The sequence below is a fragment of the Ochotona curzoniae genome, unplaced genomic scaffold (assembly GCF_017591425.1).
Source record: "Ochotona curzoniae isolate NIBS_2020 unplaced genomic scaffold, NIBS_Ocur_1.0 scaffold_1037, whole genome shotgun sequence".
Lineage (NCBI taxonomy): Eukaryota > Metazoa > Chordata > Mammalia > Lagomorpha > Ochotonidae > Ochotona > Ochotona curzoniae.
The window spans coordinates 17,014,660-17,034,144 of record NW_024467083.1 but is presented as its reverse complement, the minus strand read 5'-3'; the positions used below and the strand labels follow the sequence as shown (position 1 = coordinate 17,034,144).

The 19,485-nt window shown below is 46.4% G+C and overlaps 1 protein-coding gene across 1 annotated transcript in view; it reads right to left on the bottom strand.

Moving 5' to 3' along the window:
* Positions 1–2,221: 2,221 nt before the first annotated feature.
* Positions 2,222–19,485, bottom strand: part of FNDC7 (fibronectin type III domain containing 7) — a 29,521-nt gene continuing 12,257 nt past the window's right edge. The window contains exons 6-13 of the mRNA XM_040998783.1: positions 17,141–17,395; positions 15,210–15,467; positions 14,576–14,830; positions 13,228–13,482; positions 9,150–9,410; positions 6,155–6,184; positions 3,131–3,203; positions 2,222–3,050 (exon numbers count right to left, since the gene is read on the bottom strand). Of these exons, the coding sequence (XP_040854717.1) occupies positions 3,172–3,203; positions 6,155–6,184; positions 9,150–9,410; positions 13,228–13,482; positions 14,576–14,830; positions 15,210–15,467; positions 17,141–17,395 (1,346 nt within the window). The 3' untranslated portion in view covers positions 2,222–3,050; positions 3,131–3,171. The remainder of the gene's footprint in view (positions 3,051–3,130; positions 3,204–6,154; positions 6,185–9,149; positions 9,411–13,227; positions 13,483–14,575; positions 14,831–15,209; positions 15,468–17,140; positions 17,396–19,485) is intronic.

Sequence of the window (19,485 nt, the reverse complement as noted above, 5' to 3'; positions counted from 1 at the left end):
GGAGCAAACCAGTGGATGGGAGATTTCTCTCCCTGCCTCTCAAATAAATAAACAAATAGCCAAGAACATGCAAAAAGCTTGGGCTAGCAACCAGACTGATTTCATCTTTACCCTGTGTGAGTCACATGTTTACTGAAATTATTATTTTTTAAAGATTTATTTTATTTTTATTGGAAAGGCGGATATACAGAGAGGAGAGACAGAGAGGAAGATCTTCTGTCCAATGATTCACTCCCCAGGCTGCTGCAACAGCTGGAGCTGAGCCCATCCAAAGCCAGGAACCTTTTCCAGGTCTCCCACGCAGGTGCAGGGTCCCAAAGCTTTGGGCCGTCCTCGACTGCTTTCCCAGGCCACAGGCAGGGAGCTGGATGGGAAGCAGGGCTGCTGGGATTAGAACCAGTGCCCATATGGGATCCCGGGCGTGCAAGGGGAGGACCTTAACCACTGTGCCATCGCGCCGGGCCCATACTGAAATTATTTTTTAAAAAACATTTATATTTATTGGAAAGGCAGATCTGATTTGTGGGGAGAAGAAGAGACAAAGCAAAAGATCTTCTATAAACTGGTTCACTCCCCAAATGGCTACAATGGACAGAGCTGAGCTGATCTGAAGCCAGAAGCCAGGAGCCAGGAGCTTCTTCAGGGCCTCCCACACAAGTAGAGGGTTTCAAGGCTCTGACCTGTCCTCTACTGCTTTCCCAGGCCACAAGCAGTGAGCCCAGATGGATAGTGGAAGCAGCTGGGACACAACCTGACTTCATACGGGATGCTGGTGCTGGCAAGGTGAGGACTTAGCCATTGAGCTATTGCACAAGTCCTCTACTATGGAATTCTGAACAGAACAGCTCAGCCCTAGACACCTAGCCCAGCAGGTGGCCGTTTTTCTTTCTGGGCCATGGGATTTGCAGAGTGTGGCTGAATAGGCCCCACTCCTCTGGCCTCCCAAGCCACTTGGCCTCTCACCTGTCTGTCCTTGTCAACCCCAGACACACTCTATTTGCAGGGCACACTTGCTGGCACCTAGGTTCAGCACAGAGTCTTCCAGGGGACCTGGGATACCACCCAGAATGTTGTCCCAGTTCTGTAGTGGGACAGTCACCCTCCCAAGGCATGGGCCCCCCCAGGAACTCTCCAGATCTCACCAATCTTTCCTTGCAGACTATAGGGTTACATCTTCTCCTGCTTGTTGAGAATTTAACATTTGTTTATTTATTTGAAAGGCAGAATGAGAGAGAGAAAGAGAGAGAGAGAGATCTTCTATTTGCTGACCCACTCCCAAATGCCAGAAATAGCCTGGTTTAGGCCAGGACAAAGTCAGGAGCCAAAAACTCCATTCAGGTTTCCCACATGGGTGACAGGATCCCAAATACTTAGGTCATCATTTGGTATGTCCCAGTGTATCAGCAGAAAGCTGGATCAGAAGCAGAAGTCGGACTCAATCCCAGGCACTCTGATGCCCTGGTATCCCAAGCAGATCCTTAACCCACTGCACCCCCATGCCTATCATGACAATACTTTCTGGTCTCCAACTGCTAAAATTCTGCTTCTGAGATCACCAAAGCAAATCCTTTCAGGTTCCCTAACCTGCCATGTGTCAGAATCACCTGTGTGTGAACTTGTTAAAAGTACGTATTCCCACCTGGAGTGAAAGCCACTGACGTCAACTCTCCAAGGCAGAAGCCTGAGATCTACAGCACCCTGAGTGGTGCTGATTCACCAGCCCAACCCCTGCTCACTCACAGGAGGCTGACATTTGCAGCAGCAGTAAAGATGCTTGTATCCTCAATCTGTGTACCTGGGTTCGAGTCCCACCTCTAACTTCCATTCTAGGCACCTGCTGATGCAACCCTGCCCCCTGCCCTGATTGTGCCTCCTGAGCCTTTCTAGAGCCCCATGTCTCTGGTCCTTCTGCTTTTCCAGTGTAGATGCTCTGGTGACACCTCTCTTTGATCAGGCTCCCAAAGAAAGCTATATCCCCTTTTGGAGTATGTGTTGCTCGGTTACCCCAGAAGGAAAACAAGACAGAGAAGGGAAGCTTATCTTTCCACCTATGCTCTCCTCAAACCTAACACCACACTCTAGTTTCTTCTGGAAATAGCTCTCAACCCAGACTTCTTGCTTCATGGCCATGCTTGGGGGAAGTAACCACCAGCTGGATTTATGTGTGTGGAATACACAAATCCTACGCACATTATTGTTTATTACACTCTTGGCATTGGCAGGACATACATATTCCTAGATACAACAGATCTTTCTGTATATCGTCATCTTGTCTCTCCAACGATGGAAGAAGCAGTGACTGAGTGGGGAACAGAGCCAACAAGATGGATGATCCTCCATCCAAAGCAGCATGCTCATCCTTCTGCCAGTTTGCAGCTCTGCCCTTGGTTGCCCCTGCATGCACTGTCTTTGCATGCTCAAAGATGACAAGGCTTCTAGCAAGAGCAGCAGCAACTCCTGTTTCACCTGCACACACTCCTGCAGATGCCTCTTCTCAACTGATGCTCTGACTCAGCAAACCCTGCCACCTGCTCAGCATCCACCCTGGCTTGGTGACAAGGGTGTTTGTGATCATGGGTTGCTTGCCAGCTCCTTTTTCCCAACCGATGTTCTTGAGTGCTGATGCAGTGCCGTATTGGGTGAAGCATCATCTCTGTTGAAAGGTGGCTTGTCTTTGCCAGCAGTGAATGCTGCCAGCCCGAGTGGCGAGCAGGCTGCCTGGAGAGGGCTGGTGTCCATGAAACACCGCTGAAACGCACGTTGCTCCCATCTGTGGTGTGTCTAGATGTGACATTTCAGACAAAATTCCTGCAGAGAAGACCTTTCATATTGGCCTATGTTGGCCCTGCTGGAGGAGGTTGTGGCTCCATGACTGTATGGGATCCTCCCAGCTGCCGACCTGGAACTGCTGAGTGGAGGAGGACACACCTGACCTGGGCCATGGAGTAGAAATTGGTCTTCCACTGGCCAAAGAAGCTTTTCCTATCCTAGAGGCATTTTGTATTTTAGTAGGTCTCTTTTCACTCTAATCACTAACCATTGAGATGACTCTGAAAAGAAATAAGAATTGTGTAAATGAAGACGACAAACTTGACTGTGAAATTACACAAAGTCCCCGTGAGTTACTCACCTGGTGACATCTCTGCTTTGGCGATTCCTGGGGCTCGCATGTCAATCTGCATTTCTCTTCCCTCTGTAAATCACTGGTAAGGGCAAGAAAGGGAAGAGGAAGCAGGATGCATTAAACATGCTCACAGCTTCTTCTTTTTTTTTTTTTAAGATTTATTTATTTATTGGAAAGTCAGATATACCAAGAGGAGGACAGACAGGGAGGAAGATCTTCCGTCCAATGATTCACTCCGCAAGTGACTGCAATGGTTGATGCTATACCAATCCGAAGCCAGGATCCAGGAACTTCTTCTGGGTCTCCCACATGGGTGCAGGGTCCCAAAGCTTTGGGCCGTCCTCGACTGCTTTCCCAGGCCACAAGCAGGGAGCTGGATGGGAAGTGGAGCTGCCGGGATTAGAACCGGTTCCCATATGGGATCCCGGCGCGTTCAAGGCGAGGACTTTAGCCACTAGGCCATGCCGCTGGGCCCGACAGCTTCTTAAAACTAAAAAGCACAAATTTTTCAGAGGGTGTTGACTAGCAATTAAGAAACTGCTAAAAAAGAAAAAGAAAGAAGGAAGGAAGAAAAAAGAAAAAAGGAAGAAAGAAAAAGAAAGAAAAGAAAGGAAGAAATAAAGTAGCTGCTTAGAGGCCCAGTGCGATAGCCTAGTGGCTAAATCCTCATCTTGCACGTGCTAGGATCCCATGTGGGCTCTGGTTTGTGTCTGGGCTGCTCCACTTCCCATCCAGCTCCCTGCTTGTGGCCTGGGTAAGCAGTGAAGGATGGCCCAAAGCCTTGGGACCCTGCACCCACATGGGAGACCAGAAAGCAGCTCCTGACTTCTGGCTCCTGGCTTTGAATCAACTCAGCTCTGGCCATTGTGGCCAATTGGGGGATGAACCAGTGGATGGAAGATCTTTCTCTCTGTCTCTCCTTCTTTCTATACATCTGCCTTTCCAAGAAAAATAAATCTTTTTTAAAAATAAGGAAAATTTGATTGATTCAAAGAGAGAACTTTTCAAGCTAATACCGCCCCCCCCCCCGAAGTGATCTCTTTCTTAATTCTTCAAATGAATTTTCCCAGAGAGTCTCTTTGAGCTCACTGTCCTGACGTGGGACCAGGAGCTTCTCCCTCCCAGGCCTGCTTACTTTGCTACTCAGGCAGTGCCAGCACTCTTCCCAGGGAGCCCTTCCGCCTGTTCCATTGCTGAGGCAGCAGCCAAGAGCAAACTTCCCCAGAGCACCCCAGGGTGTGCAGGCCACACTGAAACCTGCCCTTGTGCGGTGATGTCAGGCACAACCCTCCCCCACCCAATTTTGCCTCCTGTTAGAGCCCTGCTGTCTTTGAGAGATTGCTTTCCTCTCCCTCCCTCCCTGCAGCAAATTTCCAGCATCAATACAGCTTTGTGGAATTAGGTCCGTGGTTCTCCAACTTGTGTGTATATCATTATCACGTGGAGGACTTGGTGGAAAGATGATGAGTGGATACAGGCTTTGGGGTCCAACAGGTGAAACCACATTACGGGATGTGTGCCTGTCACATCCAAGTGCCTGCGATGGAGCCCTGGCTCTGCTTGCCATCCAACTTCCAATCCAATTGCTAGTGCACCTTAGACACAGCAGATGATGGCTCAGGTACACGGGCTTCTACCAACCACATGGTGCATGTGGATGGAGTTCCTGGCTCCTGGCTTCAGACTGACCCAGCTGCAGATGCTGTGGGCCTTTGGTGGCATGAATTAATAGATAGAGAATCTCTCTCTTCCACTCTCCTGTTTTTATTTACTTTCAAAGAAATAATTACACAGATTGAATGTTTTAAAAATACGGATTGACCCCAAGTAGAGAATTCATGATTCGGGGACCAATGCAGTGACTCAACAGGATGATCCTCCGCCTGTGGTGCTGGCATCTCATATAGGCTTCTAGACCTGGTTGCTCCACTTCTAATCTAACTCCCTGCCTGTGGACTGGGAAGGCAGTGGTGGATGGCTCAGGTTCTTGGGCCCCTACATCCAAGGGCTCCTTTTCTCCCAGCTTCAGATTGGCTCAGCTCTGGCCATTGGGGTCATTTGCGAGGTGAACCAGAAGGTGGAAGATCTCTCTCTCTCTCTCTCTTTGTAAATCTGCCTTTCAAATAAAAATAGATAAATCTGTTTTAAAACTTTTGTGATTTGGTAGGTCTGTGGTGGAGCTCCAGAAATTCATTTTTGAAAGGCTCCTGGATGATGTTGATGTTATTGGCCTAGGACCAACTTAGAGAACCAATAAGTTAGGGGTATTATGAGAATTAAGGTTAAAATACAAATGCCTGGGGTTTCTCCTCTCTTGAAACCTGTCCGCCTGACTGTTGCAGCAGGATGTTTCCAACTGAAATAAATCTTTGCTCAGCTCAATGCTTTGTGTGGAAATTCTTCTGGAAGAGCTAAATAGGTAGGAGCTTGAATAATCCTGCAGTGGCGCGGGCTGCAGGCATAGGATCTGCCAGTAGAGGGAGGTGTTGCAGAGAAGCTGGTCTCTGCTGGAAGGTTTCTTGGAGGAGTGTACTGGCAGGAAGGCTTCATGCAGCCAAGTCTAACTAGGGTTGTGAGTGGAGCTAGAAGGGAAGTGGAGCAGCTGGGACACAAACAGGCACCCACGAGGGATCTTTGTGGTTGCAAGGTGAGGATTCAACTACTAAGGCATCATGCCAGGCTCTCTCCAAATGATTCTAATAGACGGCAGGACTGGGAACCACATCCTGAAGGAGAAATTAAGCAGCTGCCTCTTAAATAAATTTACATTTTCTGCAGGAATTTACAACATGGAAAAGACTTTAAAATCCAAATGAATTTATCTCAACAGGCGGAATCTAAAGGGAGGCACTCTATTAGGGGAGCCAGTCCTGGGGATGGATAGCTGGAATCCCTCACATGAAAGATAGCACATGCCTTTCTGACCACCTGAAGTGTCAGTCCTAGGTCCTGATTTTATTAAATTATTCCCAGAGTACAACAACAAAAATTCCCTCCTATTTTATCCACGAGGAAACAAAAATGACTCACCCATTCCAAGTGTACTTCCGGAGCAGGTTACTGTAATAAATGAAACAAATAGGCATTGAAAACATATTATTGGGACAGGTGTCATAACACAGCAGGTCACACCACTGCTAGAGATGCTGGTGACCCGTATTGTAGTGCCGGATGGTGGAAAGGTGGATAGACTGACAGGAGGGATGATGAGGGACTCTGTTCAGAGGATTGGCTTTCACGGGACAATGGAAAAACTGTTTGAAGGTGTTGAAGCAGGAAAGTGACAGGATCAGATCAGCTTTTGGAGGTACAACTGCAGTGACAGTGTGGAGGCAGGACGGTGCAGTAGTCTAGGAAGGAGGTGACAAAGGCCTGAAGCAGAAAAATCAGCTGTGGGAGTGAAGAGAGGTCGGACTTAGGAGCCACTGGGGAGGTGAAGACGGGAGTCGGAGATTGCTTGGAGCTGTAGGGTAAGGGAGAGGGAAGGTGGCTCCAGGGTCTTTAGCCAGTGCACCTGATCAGAGACAGCAGAGCAAGGAGTATAAAATGCCGTGAGCAGAGGGAGAATAGATTCAGAGGTTAGGAGAAGTGAATGAGTTTAGACAGAGATGTGAGAGCCTCTGCTTTTCAGCTTCCTGGAGGTAGAAATCTGTTGAACTGAGGCTGGCATTATAGCTCAACGGGTTCAGATGCCACTTGCAATGCTGCCATCCTGTATTGATGTTTGAGTCCTAGCTGCTCTGTTTTCAATCTATCTTCCTGCTTATGTGCATGGGAAGGCAGCCGAATACGGCTGAAGTGCTTGGGTCCTTGCTATTCATGTGGGAAACTCAGATGGAGTTCCTGATGCCTGGGTTGAACCTGGCAGAGTCCTTGGGAGTGAGCAGCAAACAGATTCTCTCTCTTTTTTTCTTTCTCTCTCTGTATGTCATTCTCCCTTTGAAATAAATAACCTGTTGAACCCACCTCATAGCTTTATTTTGAGTATTCAGTGAGAAACTAAATTTGAAAACACTTCATACTTGTAAAATGGTGCTGTGCTCCTACTGAGCTATAGATTCCTTGTCTTAAATGTCATCCTCAGTCTCAAAATAAATTCCTGTCCCTTCCCATAGTGCTATGCTTTGGGGTGGCCTGTCCTGTGGACAAGTTAGTGAAAAAAATCAGCAACTGGCACATGACAGTGAAAACACACCCTCAGGAGGAGCTGGCCTTGTTCCATCGGCGAGGGCCATCTCAAACCCCTACCATCCACATATGACTTACTCTGGCTATCAGTAAAGGTTTGTGAGTCAATATTTACTCTTCTCCCTGTATCTACCTGCAAAGTTCTAGGGCTTCATTATCGCTTTCCTTTTTTTTAGAAATGCAAGAAAAAGGGCCCGGCACGGTGGCGCAAGTGGTTAAAGGTCCTCGCCTTGCACGCCCGGGATCCCATATGGGTGCCGGTTCTAATCCCGGCAGCCCCGCTTCCCTTCCAGCTCCCTGCCTGTGGCCCGGGAAAGCAGTCGAGGATGGCCCAAAGCTTTGGGAACCTGCACCTGCGTGGGAGACCCGGAAGAGGCTCCTAGCTTCGGATCGGCATAGTATCGACCCGTTGCGCTCACTTGGGGAGTGAATCATCGGACGGAAGATCTTCCTCTGTGTCTCTCCTCTCTGTACATCCGCCTTTCCAATAAAAAAATAATAAAAATAAATCTTAGAAAAAAAAAAGAAATGCAAGAAAAATGCATGACTATGCCCTGGGCAAGGTAGCAGAAAGTGCTGGAACACAGAGCAAGAGAACTGCCCGTGTTTTTCTACCAGCTCTATGAGGTGCTTTGCCAACAGCCACGTGCTGTGATCCCAAGCTGTCCATCCACTTGAATTTCCAAGCCTCAGTTCTCATTTATAACTTCATTTCTCCCTGCCCCCAATCCTCCTACTTTACAGTTTGTGCAAATAAAAGTTCCAGAGTGCCAGGGTATATAGCATTACCTCCAATACTATCGTAAAATTCCACCTCCAAATCTTAAAAGTGGAAAGCCATTTTAAATTTGTTCTACTTGGATTATATTCCCAGCTCCCAGCTTTGCTTTGGCCTAGCCCCGGGCATGATAGATATTTGGGGAATGAATTAGTGCATGGGAGCTCTCAGTCTCTTGGTCTCTCAAATAAATAAATACATTTAAAAAAAATAGTGTTGGACCTTCAGCTTACTTGATTAAGATACCTGTGTCCCATGTCAGGGTACTTGGGTTCAATCCCTGGCTCCAGCTCCTGTCTGCAGCTCTGTGCTCCTGTGGACCCTGGCAGGCAGCTGCTGATGGTTCACAGAAATGGGGTCCTGCTAATTGAACTGAATTCCTGGTTTCTGGCTTCAGCTCAGACCAGGCTCAACCACTGCATGCATGCATATGGGGCTTGAGCAAGTGGATAGGTGCTGTCCATCTGTCTCTCAAACCAACCCTTTTTAAAGATTTATTTATTTTTACTGGAAAGGCAGATATACAGAGAGGAGGACAGACAGAGAGGAAGATCTTCTGTCCGATGGTTCACTCCCCAAGTGAGCTGCAACGACTGGAGCTGAGCCAATCCGAAGCCAGGAGCCAGGAGCTCTTCCGGGTCTCCCACGTGGGTGCAGGGCCCCTAGGCTTTGGGCCGTCCTCTACTACTTTCCCAGGTCACAAGCAGGAAGCTGGATGGGAAGTAGAGCTGCCAGGATTAGAACTGGCACCCATATGGGATCCTGGTGCTAGCCATTTGAGCCATTGTGCCTGCTCCACAAATAAATTCTTAAAGATGGATACATTTGCTCTACTAGCTCAGCAGCAACCACCTGCTTCTTTTTCTGAAGGGACAGCGAAGGAAGAGAAAGGAGAATGTCTCCAAATTAAGTCTTGAGAGCGTACTGCAATTCCAGAGCGGGTGGGTATCTTAACACCCTCTTTGGCTTTCCTGTCTAGCAAAGAAGTGTGATTGTGCTGGATCTCAATTCACAGGTCTGAGTTGAAGGCTGGAAATAAAGATTCACAGCTTGCTTTACCTGAATATATTTTCTTTGGACAGAAAGTTAGCTTTAGTCCTGTCTCAGCAACCGGTGAGACCATGACAGTGTACACGTCCCCACAGGGGAGCTCAGTGACATCACAGAAACTGAGGCCAGCACTCGGGGCGCACGTAAAAATGCCTTTGGAGCCGTAGAGATCTGTGCTGTAGTTGGCAGAGCCCCTGGAGGCTTGCCAGTAGATCCGGATGCCGTTAGGGCCCAGCCTGTATAATTTCACCCCCAAAGGGCAGCAAGCATCTGTGGGAGCCAAAACAACACAAAATCACTCACCCCACCATCACACAAACATGACCTCTTTCACTGTGTAGAGACTATGCAACACAATATGATTCATGACTGATTCAATAAGAGCAAGATTTGAAGAGGATTCAAGGGTTTTTTGTTGTTGTTGTTGTTGTTGTTTTTTGTGCTCAATGATATAATCAGAAACCTGAGAGAGGGCAGTGTTGGCTGTGAGTTTCCACGTAAAGCTATAAGGAGTCCAAAATGCCCACACTTGGAGAGAGTTTAGCCTAACGGTTAAGATCCCTGTGTGCCGCATCAGAATGGCTGGATTTAATGCTTGGTCTGGCTCCTGGCTCCAGCTTCCTGCCCACTCAGACCAGAGGAGACAGCTGTGAGGTTCCCAGGGATTGGGTTCCTTGCCACCTTGGAAGAGTTGGATTGAGCTCCTGACTGGCAACTCCAGGCCCCCTCTCAGAGCTGTTGCTGGCCTTTGGACAATGAAACAGAGGCTGAGAACATACACACACGCTCTCTCTCTGCCTTTCAAATAAGTGAAAAATAATTTTAAAAATTTTTAGAAAATTCTACACCTGACAGATGTCTACTGCACAGTATATGACTCAAGCATATAACATTCTTGTAAGGAACTTCATAATGCCCTAGTTTCATTTTATTTCAGTGGAATGAAGCTTGAATAGAATTGATTGCAGTTAGCTTTAATAAAAATGATCACCTCAGATGAAAATTCTTTGCAGATCCCACCAACTGAACTGCTGATCGCAGAACCCCCACCATGAAGAGAGGTGCAGGTTCCATGGTCTGACCATGGAGTGCGTGTATCAAAGCTGAGCCTCCTCAGAGGTTCAGACAGAGCAGTGGACAGCATATCCAGATGCACATGGAGGATGTGGCACAACAGCCATGTGTTGGCAGTGAAAAATCTGGGCAAATGGAGACTCTAAGATGGACTATGTCAGCCAGTGGATTCTGGAGAGATTTCATTGTGCTTGGAATGGCGAGATAGGTAGCAATTCAGAACTGTGGAACTATCAAAACGACTTTAGCAGTGCCCCTGCAGCACGTCCCACGTCAGGGACCCTGGGATGGATGGGAGGCTGGATAGGGCTTCGCCCATTATCTCCCTCATTACCCCAGATACAGAAAAAAAAAATGTGGAAACAATGGTCTAACTCACTTTCCTGTAGCCCTTGGCCCTGTGTGCCCTAAGCAACTATGTAAAGATTATAAAAATAAAATAATAATTTTAAAAATAACCAAGTGCCTTGACAGCAGTTGCTTACACAGGCTGATGACCACGCTCTGGTATGCATTTCATCAGTGCTACTTGATTAGGTGCTTTTGGTTCATTTCTAAATACCTTGAGCAATACTACATACTAGGTGTCAAACAGGGGCACTTAAACAGGATTCCTCAGTGACTAAAATGAGCAAGTTATTATATAATCTTAAAAAAAAAAACCTTGATGGGTGGCTGTTTGGCACAGCAATTAGGACACCAGTTGGGGCACTGGGAGCCCATACCGGAGTAACTGTGTTGAAGTCTCAATCTACTTCCAATGTCAGCTCTTTGTTGATGTACACCTTGGGAAGCACCAGGTGATGGCTCAGGTGCTTGGGTCTCTGCCTTCCCTACTGGAGCCCTAGTGTGAGTTGATGACACCTCAGCTTAGCCTGGCTTAGCCCTACTGTTGCAAGCATTGGGGAAGTGAATTAGAAGATAGGAGTTTTTCCTTTGCATTCCAGTAAAAATAAGCAAATAAGCCTTTACTTTTTGTTATCAGGCTCTTGGGTTTTTTTTAAGTATTTGTTTATTTTTATTGGAAAGTAAGATTTTCAGAGTGAAGGCGAGACAGAGAGAAAGATCTTCCATCCACTGGTTCACTCCCAAAGTAGTCACAACAGCCAGAGCTGGGCTGATCTGAAGCCAGGAGCTAGGAGCCAGGAGACTCTTCCAGGTCTCCCACTTGGGTGCAGGTCCCCAAGTCCTTGGGCCATCCTCGGACTACTTTCTCAGGTCACAGGCAGGCAACTGGAAGGAAGCAGAGCAGCTGGGATAGAACTGGCACCCACATGGGATCCTGGGTGTTCAAGGCGAGGACTTTAGCCACTAGGCTAAAGTGCCAGGTCCATCAGGCTCTTAGTAATTGATGACTTAAAAAAAAACTAAACTGGGCCCAGCGCGGTGGCGCAGTGGTTAAGGTCCTCGCCTTGCACACCCCGGGATCCCATATGGGCACCGGTTCTGTCCCGGCAGGCCCGCTTCCCTTCCAGCTCCCTGCCTGTGGCCTGGGAAAGCAGTCGAGGATGGCCCAAAGCTTTGGGACCCTGCACCCGCGTGGGAGACCCGGAAGAGGCTCCTGGCTTCGGATCGGCATAGTATCGGCCGTTGTGCTCACTTGGGGAGTGAATCATCGGACGGAAGATCTTCCTCTCTGTCTCTCCTCTCTGTATATCCGCCTTTCCAATAAATAAATAATAATAATAAAAAAATCTTAAAAAAAAAAAAACTAAACTTTTCAGTTTTTGAGATATGTGATAGGCCATATTATCAGAACTGGCTGGTAAATTGAGAATACTAGCAGCAAGTCTAATGGAAAGTAATGGACAAAAAGAAAAGCATAAACCAACTGTTAAATGTATAGTAGATAATACATGATTTCACATTATGATTTCTTCTGAGTCTCAAAATAACTTTTAGGGATGAGCTAGGAAGATTTTTTTTAAAACTTTGCTTATTTACTTGAGAGGCATAGAGAAAGCTCCCATTTGCTAGATCACTCTCTACATGCCTTTAATGGCTGGGGCTGGCTTGGTGCTAAAATTAGGATCCAGGAATTGAACCTGGGTCTCCCTTGCAGGTGTCAGGAATGTATTTACTTGAACCATTAGCACCACCTCTCTGCGTCTGCATTAGCAGGCCTCTAGAGTCAACAGCCAGGAACCACAGCAAGTACTTTGAGGTGGGACAGTGGCATTCTAACTGGCAACTAGATTAAATACCCACCTCTAGGAAAGCACTCATGTTCCTTTTTTTTCCTTACCAATGTGGAGACAGAGAAGATACAACAAAGCTTATAAGAAGCCATGTCTCATTTAGAATGCCAGCTGGAGACAACCACCTCTAGTATGCCACAATGATATTTCAGCTCTCCAGCTCAGGAGTTGATAGCGACTGAGCAGAGGTCACTAACAGCACTGTACTCTTTTGCTCAAGCCTGGAAGGCATCCTCAGGAGGTTTTTTTCAAGATGGTGCTCCAAGTAGCCACTTTAGTGGATGAGAGCAATGGAGAGGAATCTTACTGCACTGCTTTTGTTTTTTTCTCTGCTGTTCCCGGATGGTTTGTCTTTGTGAAGAACAAGGAGCAGCACTGTCAGTAGACACCTGCTTTGCTCTGCTGAAATAAGAGACCAGGAAGGAACGAGCTGCAGTGGCTTAGAAGAGGCGGGGAGAAACACAGTAACAATGAGAAGGGAGACAAAGCAACCCAGATAGAGTGTGTGATGGAATGTTTTCTCAACACCCCGCTAGGCTGTTACTCTGTGCTGCTGGCAGTCATGTCATATGAAGATGAATCAGCCCTTTGGAAAACTCATAACTGAACCTATTACCAAGGACAATAATTCACCAGCTACCAAAGGAAGCCCCTGTAAGCCACGGGAGAGAAACTGTGAGAATGTTATGAACTGATCTGAATGTTTAATGCAAGGAAGGTGCAAATGCAGCATCTTTTTAACAGAAAAAGAAGGGCTTATGCTTGGATCGGTAATAGGCAAGGCCTCTGGCACTGCAGAATTAGGATTCACTTACTAGAGGAGTAACTTTGGAAGGCACAGTCCGCAGTCAATCCAGAGGCACTGATTGCTTTTAATGTCACTGTGTAATTGATTCCACATGCAATGCATCCCAGGAGGCAGTGGTTCTGATGGGTGCGACACTTAGACTGTCCGGTGTGTGACTCGAGAACTGTCACATAGGTTTGCGCCACCATCCCAATAGTCCAGCTCACATTAATTACTGATTGGGTGACCTGAGTGACTGTCAGACCAACTGGACAGCATGGCACTGGAGAAAGAGAAAAGGAATCAGGGATGCATTTTCACAGAATGTGAAAAATGACCAAGAAGAGTATTTTGCCTGTGTTACAGGTAATGTCCTAAGTTTCTGAATGTTTTGCTTTTGATCAAGTGTTTCCCTGGGTTCCCTCCCTCTGCTCCACTGTGTGTATCCTCTGGGAGCTTTCCCTAAGAACGTGGTGCATTTTACAGTCCATGAGAAATGCTAGGTTTCTCCAATTTTTTCTTTTGACAATAAAAACATCTCTCACTTTGAACAATTCCAACTGTAAATTTCAAAGCAAGGGTTGCATTCATCTCTCATTATAACATTGCATAGCATTTGCAATGAAATGTGTTGTGCCTTTCTTACGCATTTCATGGTACATCATTGATGCAAAGGACCACAGTTAATTTTTCAGGAACCCATTGTACAGGATTCAGAACACCTGGAATTGCTTTAGCATATGGTATTGTTTCTATTCTGCTGCTTTTAAGGTTTCAACTTTTACAGCTCAAAGTGCCATCTATATTGATATGCCAGGTACAACAAGATGCAAAGGATTTCAGCAGTTTGCAAAATTGTGTTCACCTGCTGTGCTATGAAGCAGTAACAGCTTTCTGCTGTAAGACTCCTTCTTCATGTGCATGAGGCACTGTGCTAAGCACCTGGCAGCATTAACTTAATGTTTGTATTCACTCTAAGAGAACAATTGCCAATTAGAAAAATAAAATTCAGACAGCATTTTTTAAATATGAAAATCCTGAACCCAAAATGAATAGCAAGCTAGCTCATTTGGTTACTTGCTGGATGCTTTTATAGATTGGAACATGAATTCCAGCAAATGTTTTTGCAGAGCCCATGTACTCATATCCTTTCTTTGATGCTCGTGCAGGAATATTCCAGAGTCTTCTCATGAAATTGGCACAGAAACTGCTGTAAATTATTGAAATTTTTGTTTTCTAAGACTAGACTCTTTGCAAGGCCACTGAATTGAATGTATTTCCATCTGACTTGGGGTAGATGAAATAAGAAAGCTCATATCTGGAAGCCATTCCCAAACTCCCCTCTGAAGTCCACACAGGTTGCCGGTGCTACGTACATGTTTCCAGGGCCACACTGTAGCTGGGCGCGCTCCGTCCTGCTGGTGTTTCTGCCACAGCTGTCACGGAAAACAGTGAGCCGCAGGGCAAGCTGCCCAAGGCGCAGGACCATCCTGTACTGCTGCACCAATACAGCCCTTTCTCCCCTTGGGCGGTCACAGTGTAAACAGCACCATCATTTGCAGATTGCCAGTGCACGTTAACCACAGAGAATATGTCCTTTGAGACATTTTTAATTTCAGGGCTGCAAGGAGCTAAGAGATTTTTAGATTATTAGCTGAAATATGTGAGTCAGAAATATCACATGTGCTGTTTGGTCTAAATTGCCTTCTCCCACATCCCCCACCAAATGAGATCATCATCACTTTAAACTAGACTATGCATCTGGCTAAACACAGGAGGAGCTGAGTGGCTGAGGAAAACCACTGGGAAATCTCGCATTCTCCATGGTTTTTCCCTTTGTTCCCTGCCTTTCCCTTTCCTCTTCCATCTCTCCTCTGCATGTCTTTGACACAGCAGGGCCCCCAAAGAGTGCTTAATGAGTTCACGTTTTCCTAGATCTTGTTGAATGCCTATCTTGAAGCATTTAGCCAGGGTGAGTCCTTCAGATATGGAAAATAAAGCGATAGGTACCTGTAGTTACAGGCTGGGATGTGCATGACATATTGCTGCCCCGGACTTCGCTGAACGAATACACTGTGATGTTGTACTTGGTGTCACACTCTAGAGCTGACAGTGTGCAGGCAGGAACAGTGTCGTTGCACTCAACTGTATTGTACCCATCCACAGCCTTGGTTTCATAGAGTTCGGCACCACGGACAGGAGACCAGACGATTTCTACTCTGTCACTGGACACCATCACCGGATTGATGTCACTAGGACAACAGGGAGCTGAAGGCAGAAGTGGGGATGGAATGGAGGTTAGAAGAGGGGCCAGGCTGCCAGAGGTGGCCTCATTATGTCCAACTGCTCTGCTACTACCCTCCTTAACTGTTGTCACAACCTCTTACAGGTCTGTCCTGTTCCGATCTCTCTTGCAGAGAGCATAGACCTTCAGCATGCTATTCAATGTCATCACAAACTGTAATGTTCAGCTGTACCTTCCACCAGCTACCCTGTGACATTCCACAGGAAACCCTCACTTCTGTATTCCTTGACAGTCGCTGTCCTTCTGCTGGAAAGCCTCTCTGCTCTTCTTTCTTGATGTCATGCTTGCCTAACTACTCAAGTGCTGACAACTCTTTCAACACACCAAAATGGAGAAAGCCAGGGCTGGGGGCAGGTGCAGATGTCCCGGTTACATTACATTAGGACAGACCTTCTCAAGAGCACCGCTGACTAAAATATAACTCAGTTTGGAGCCTTTCTGGGGATACTCCTGTTACACCTAGATTCCATCCAATCTTAAAGATTCAAGTCCATGCCTCTGGAAGATCTTCCTATGTTCTTAAGAACTTCATGATAATCTCTTACTTCAACTTCCAAGATACCAATTATTTGAATCCTTTATCCTAGCAAAACATAGTATAATATCCGTCTGATACTTTTACATACAAAATAGTCTTATTTGTAACTATAGTTAATTATTTTTAAGTCTTTCCATGCAGTCTTCAAAAATCATGCATCTCCTGTATGCTGATCACACTATAAGAACTGGTGATAAGGAAGTCAAGAAGACATAATTCTGGTGCTAGCATATTGGTTCAATATGCTAAGCTTCCACCTATGGCGCCAGCATCACATATGGGTGCTGGTTTCTGTCACAGCTACTCTACTTCCAATCCAGCTCTCCATTTATGGCCTAGCAAAGTAAAAGATGGGCCCCTGCTTCCACAAGGGAAATTTGGAAGAAGCTCCTCACTCCTGGCCTCTAGCTTTGGATCAACTCAGCTCTGGCCGTTGGGACCTTTTAGGGAGTGAACCAATAGATAGAAAATCTCTGTTTCTCTCCTTCTCTGTCTCTCTTGCTCTCCTTGAAATTCCACATTTCAAATAAAATAAATAAATCTTCAAAAAAAGAGAGATAGTCCTTGTTTAGTCCAAGATCCAAACCTAGCAGAGAAAAATAATCATTAACAGAAGCAATAACAATATTAATAAAAATATTTGCACTGTGCTTTGTCATTTACAAAGACCCACTCACATTTATGTTCTTATTATTTGTCCCAAGTGGATACCACCATCCCCACCACATGAGCTGGTCAGTTGTCGACTTAGGACTTAAGCCCAAGTGCCTTCTCCAAGGCATCACTGTGCCTTGCTCTTGGGGAAAAGGTAATTCAACCGGAGAGACTGCAATCCCTTCTGCAGCCGGCCTTGAGTAGCTGCTAGATTTTCATTTGGGGTTCAATTTTTTCAGAACATTATTGAGCAAACTCTGTTCCCACCCTTCTTTTCACTTCTAAACTTTGCTAAGCTTTGATGTGTGAAACCAAAATTTCCTTGAACAGAAAGAATGTGAGGTAGCCCTTGGCCCTGACCCTGACCTCCAGCTGGCAAGTCCAGGGTGATGCATTCTACTGCTGACCTCAGCGAACCCAAAACTCCCATCACATGTTACTTACCTGTGGTGTAATTGAATACGTCTCCCAGAGGACTCTGCCCTGCCTTGTTGTAAGCGAAAACACTGATGAAGTAAGTGAAGCCACACTCAGATACGAAATTGCACTGGGTGAGGGAAGTGTTGCAGTGTACTTCCAAACCATCATCACTCTTCACAAAGACCACGTAGTAATCACCCAAACTGACGTTTGACCATGCCACAGAGAGATGGCCAGGGGGGTCTTCATGAATCATGACTCTTCCAGGTGCACAAGCAACTAGGAAACAATCAGTCATAAACAGCTGGGAGATGCTTGCTGCAAACCCTGTCTGCATCTTCGCAGGATTTCAAGATAACTCAAGCAGGCAACTCTGACCTTTCTAGTGGATGGAATTGAGTGTATAACATGCAAGGTGATATGCCAGAAGCATTTCACTGTTTCGCATTAAATCAAAGGCAAGGCTATGGAGTTCAAATCCCTAGCAAAAAAAAAAATACCATACGACCAGGCTAAAGTTTCTTGTTATTTGAAATGTTGTTAAAAATACGGGGCCAAGGGGCTAATGTTATGGCTCAGGAAGATAAACTGACTGTGATGCTGTCGTTCCATATTGGAGCAACAGTTTGAGTCCCAGCTACTCTGCTTCCAATGCAGCTCTCGGCAAATGCCTGAGAGCAGCAGAGGATGGGCCCGGCATGATAGCATTGAACACGCTGGGATCCATATGGGTGCCGGTTCTAATCCCATCCAGCTCCCTGCTTGTGGCCTGGGGAAAGCAGTCGAGGATGGCCCAAAGCCTTGGGACCCTGCACCCACGTGGGAGACCCGGAAGAGCTCCTGGCTTCAGATTGGCGCAGCACCTGCCATTGCAGTCACTTGGGGAGCGAATCACCAGATGGAAGATCTTTCCCTCTGTCTCTCTTCTCTGTACGTCTGCCTGACCAATAAAATAAATAAATCCTAAGAAAGAAAGAAAGAAAGAAAGAAAGAAAGAAAGAAAGAAAGAAAGAAAGAAAGAAAGAAAGAAAGATAGAAAGCAAGCAGAGGATGGCTTGATACTCTGGCCCTTGACACCCATATATGGGAAACCAGAATGAATTTCCAGACATCTGGCTTCTGCTTAGCCCAGCCTCAGTCCTGCCATCTGGGGAGCAAACCAGTGGACAGACCTTGCTCTGTCTCTCCTTCTCTCTTAGTCACTCAACCTGCCAAATAAATATATCTTTTTAAAAAAGAAAAGAAAAAAATAGGCCCTCACAATTGCGCAATCATTTTAAGATATGGTATTTTCATTGCTAGAGTATTTTTTTTTAATTTCATCTTTTTTATTTAAAAAAGTTTATTTTTATTGGAAAAGCAGATATACAGAAAGGAGGAGAGACAGAGAAAATCTTCTGTCTGATGATTCGCTCCCCAAGTCACTGCAACGGCCGGTGCTGTGCCAATCCAAAGCCAGAGCCAGGAGCTCTTCCAGGTCTCCCACGTGGGTGCAGGGTCCCTAGGCTTTGGGCCATCCTTGACTGCTTTCCCAGGCCACAAGCAGGGAGCTGGATAGGAAGTAGGGCTGTCAGGATTAGAACCGGCACCCATATGGGATCCTGGTGTGTTCAAGACGAGGACCTTTAGCCGTTAGGCCACCACACCAAGCCCTAGAGTATTTTTTTAAAAGTTTGATTGCATCCAGAGATGAAGCTAGTCTGGCCTCAATGGAATAGTGAAACAGAGCTTCATGGAAAGTCTCGTGATGGCCGCCTCCTGCACATTGGGCAGCAAACTATGTTCTCATGCCCATTGCATCCATCCAGAAGTGGCCAAGCCAAACAGCAAGACATAAGATGCTATGGGCAAGGACAAGACAGGTAGTATACACAGCTCAGTGCCACCTAAGGAGGAGTTCTCACATATCTCAAAATTAATCTCAATTGCATGCTAGATGGTGCCAGAAATAGGCATGATGTACCTTGGTTAATCCTGTCTATTTCCCTGTTTCTGAGTGTGTCTGTGCTTTTAAGATGATTTAATTTTATTTTTATTAGAGATGCAGAGCTTCAGGGAAAAGGATCTTCCATCCTCTGGTTCACTCCCCAAATGGCCACAACAGTAGGAAGTGAGATGAACCAAAGCCAGGAAACTCTTCTGGGTCCCCCATGTGAGTACAGGAGTCCAAGGACCTGAGCTATCCTCGGCTGCCTTTCCAGGCCATAATCAGGGAGCTGGAACAGACATGGAGCAGCGGACACTAGGATCAGCATCCAGACGGGGTGCCATGCCGCAGGCATGCCCACTACACCATGGTGCTGGTCCCTGTTTCCCAGTTTTAAGGCAACGCTTCACTTATCCAATATCAGCATGGAATGAAGTCTTCT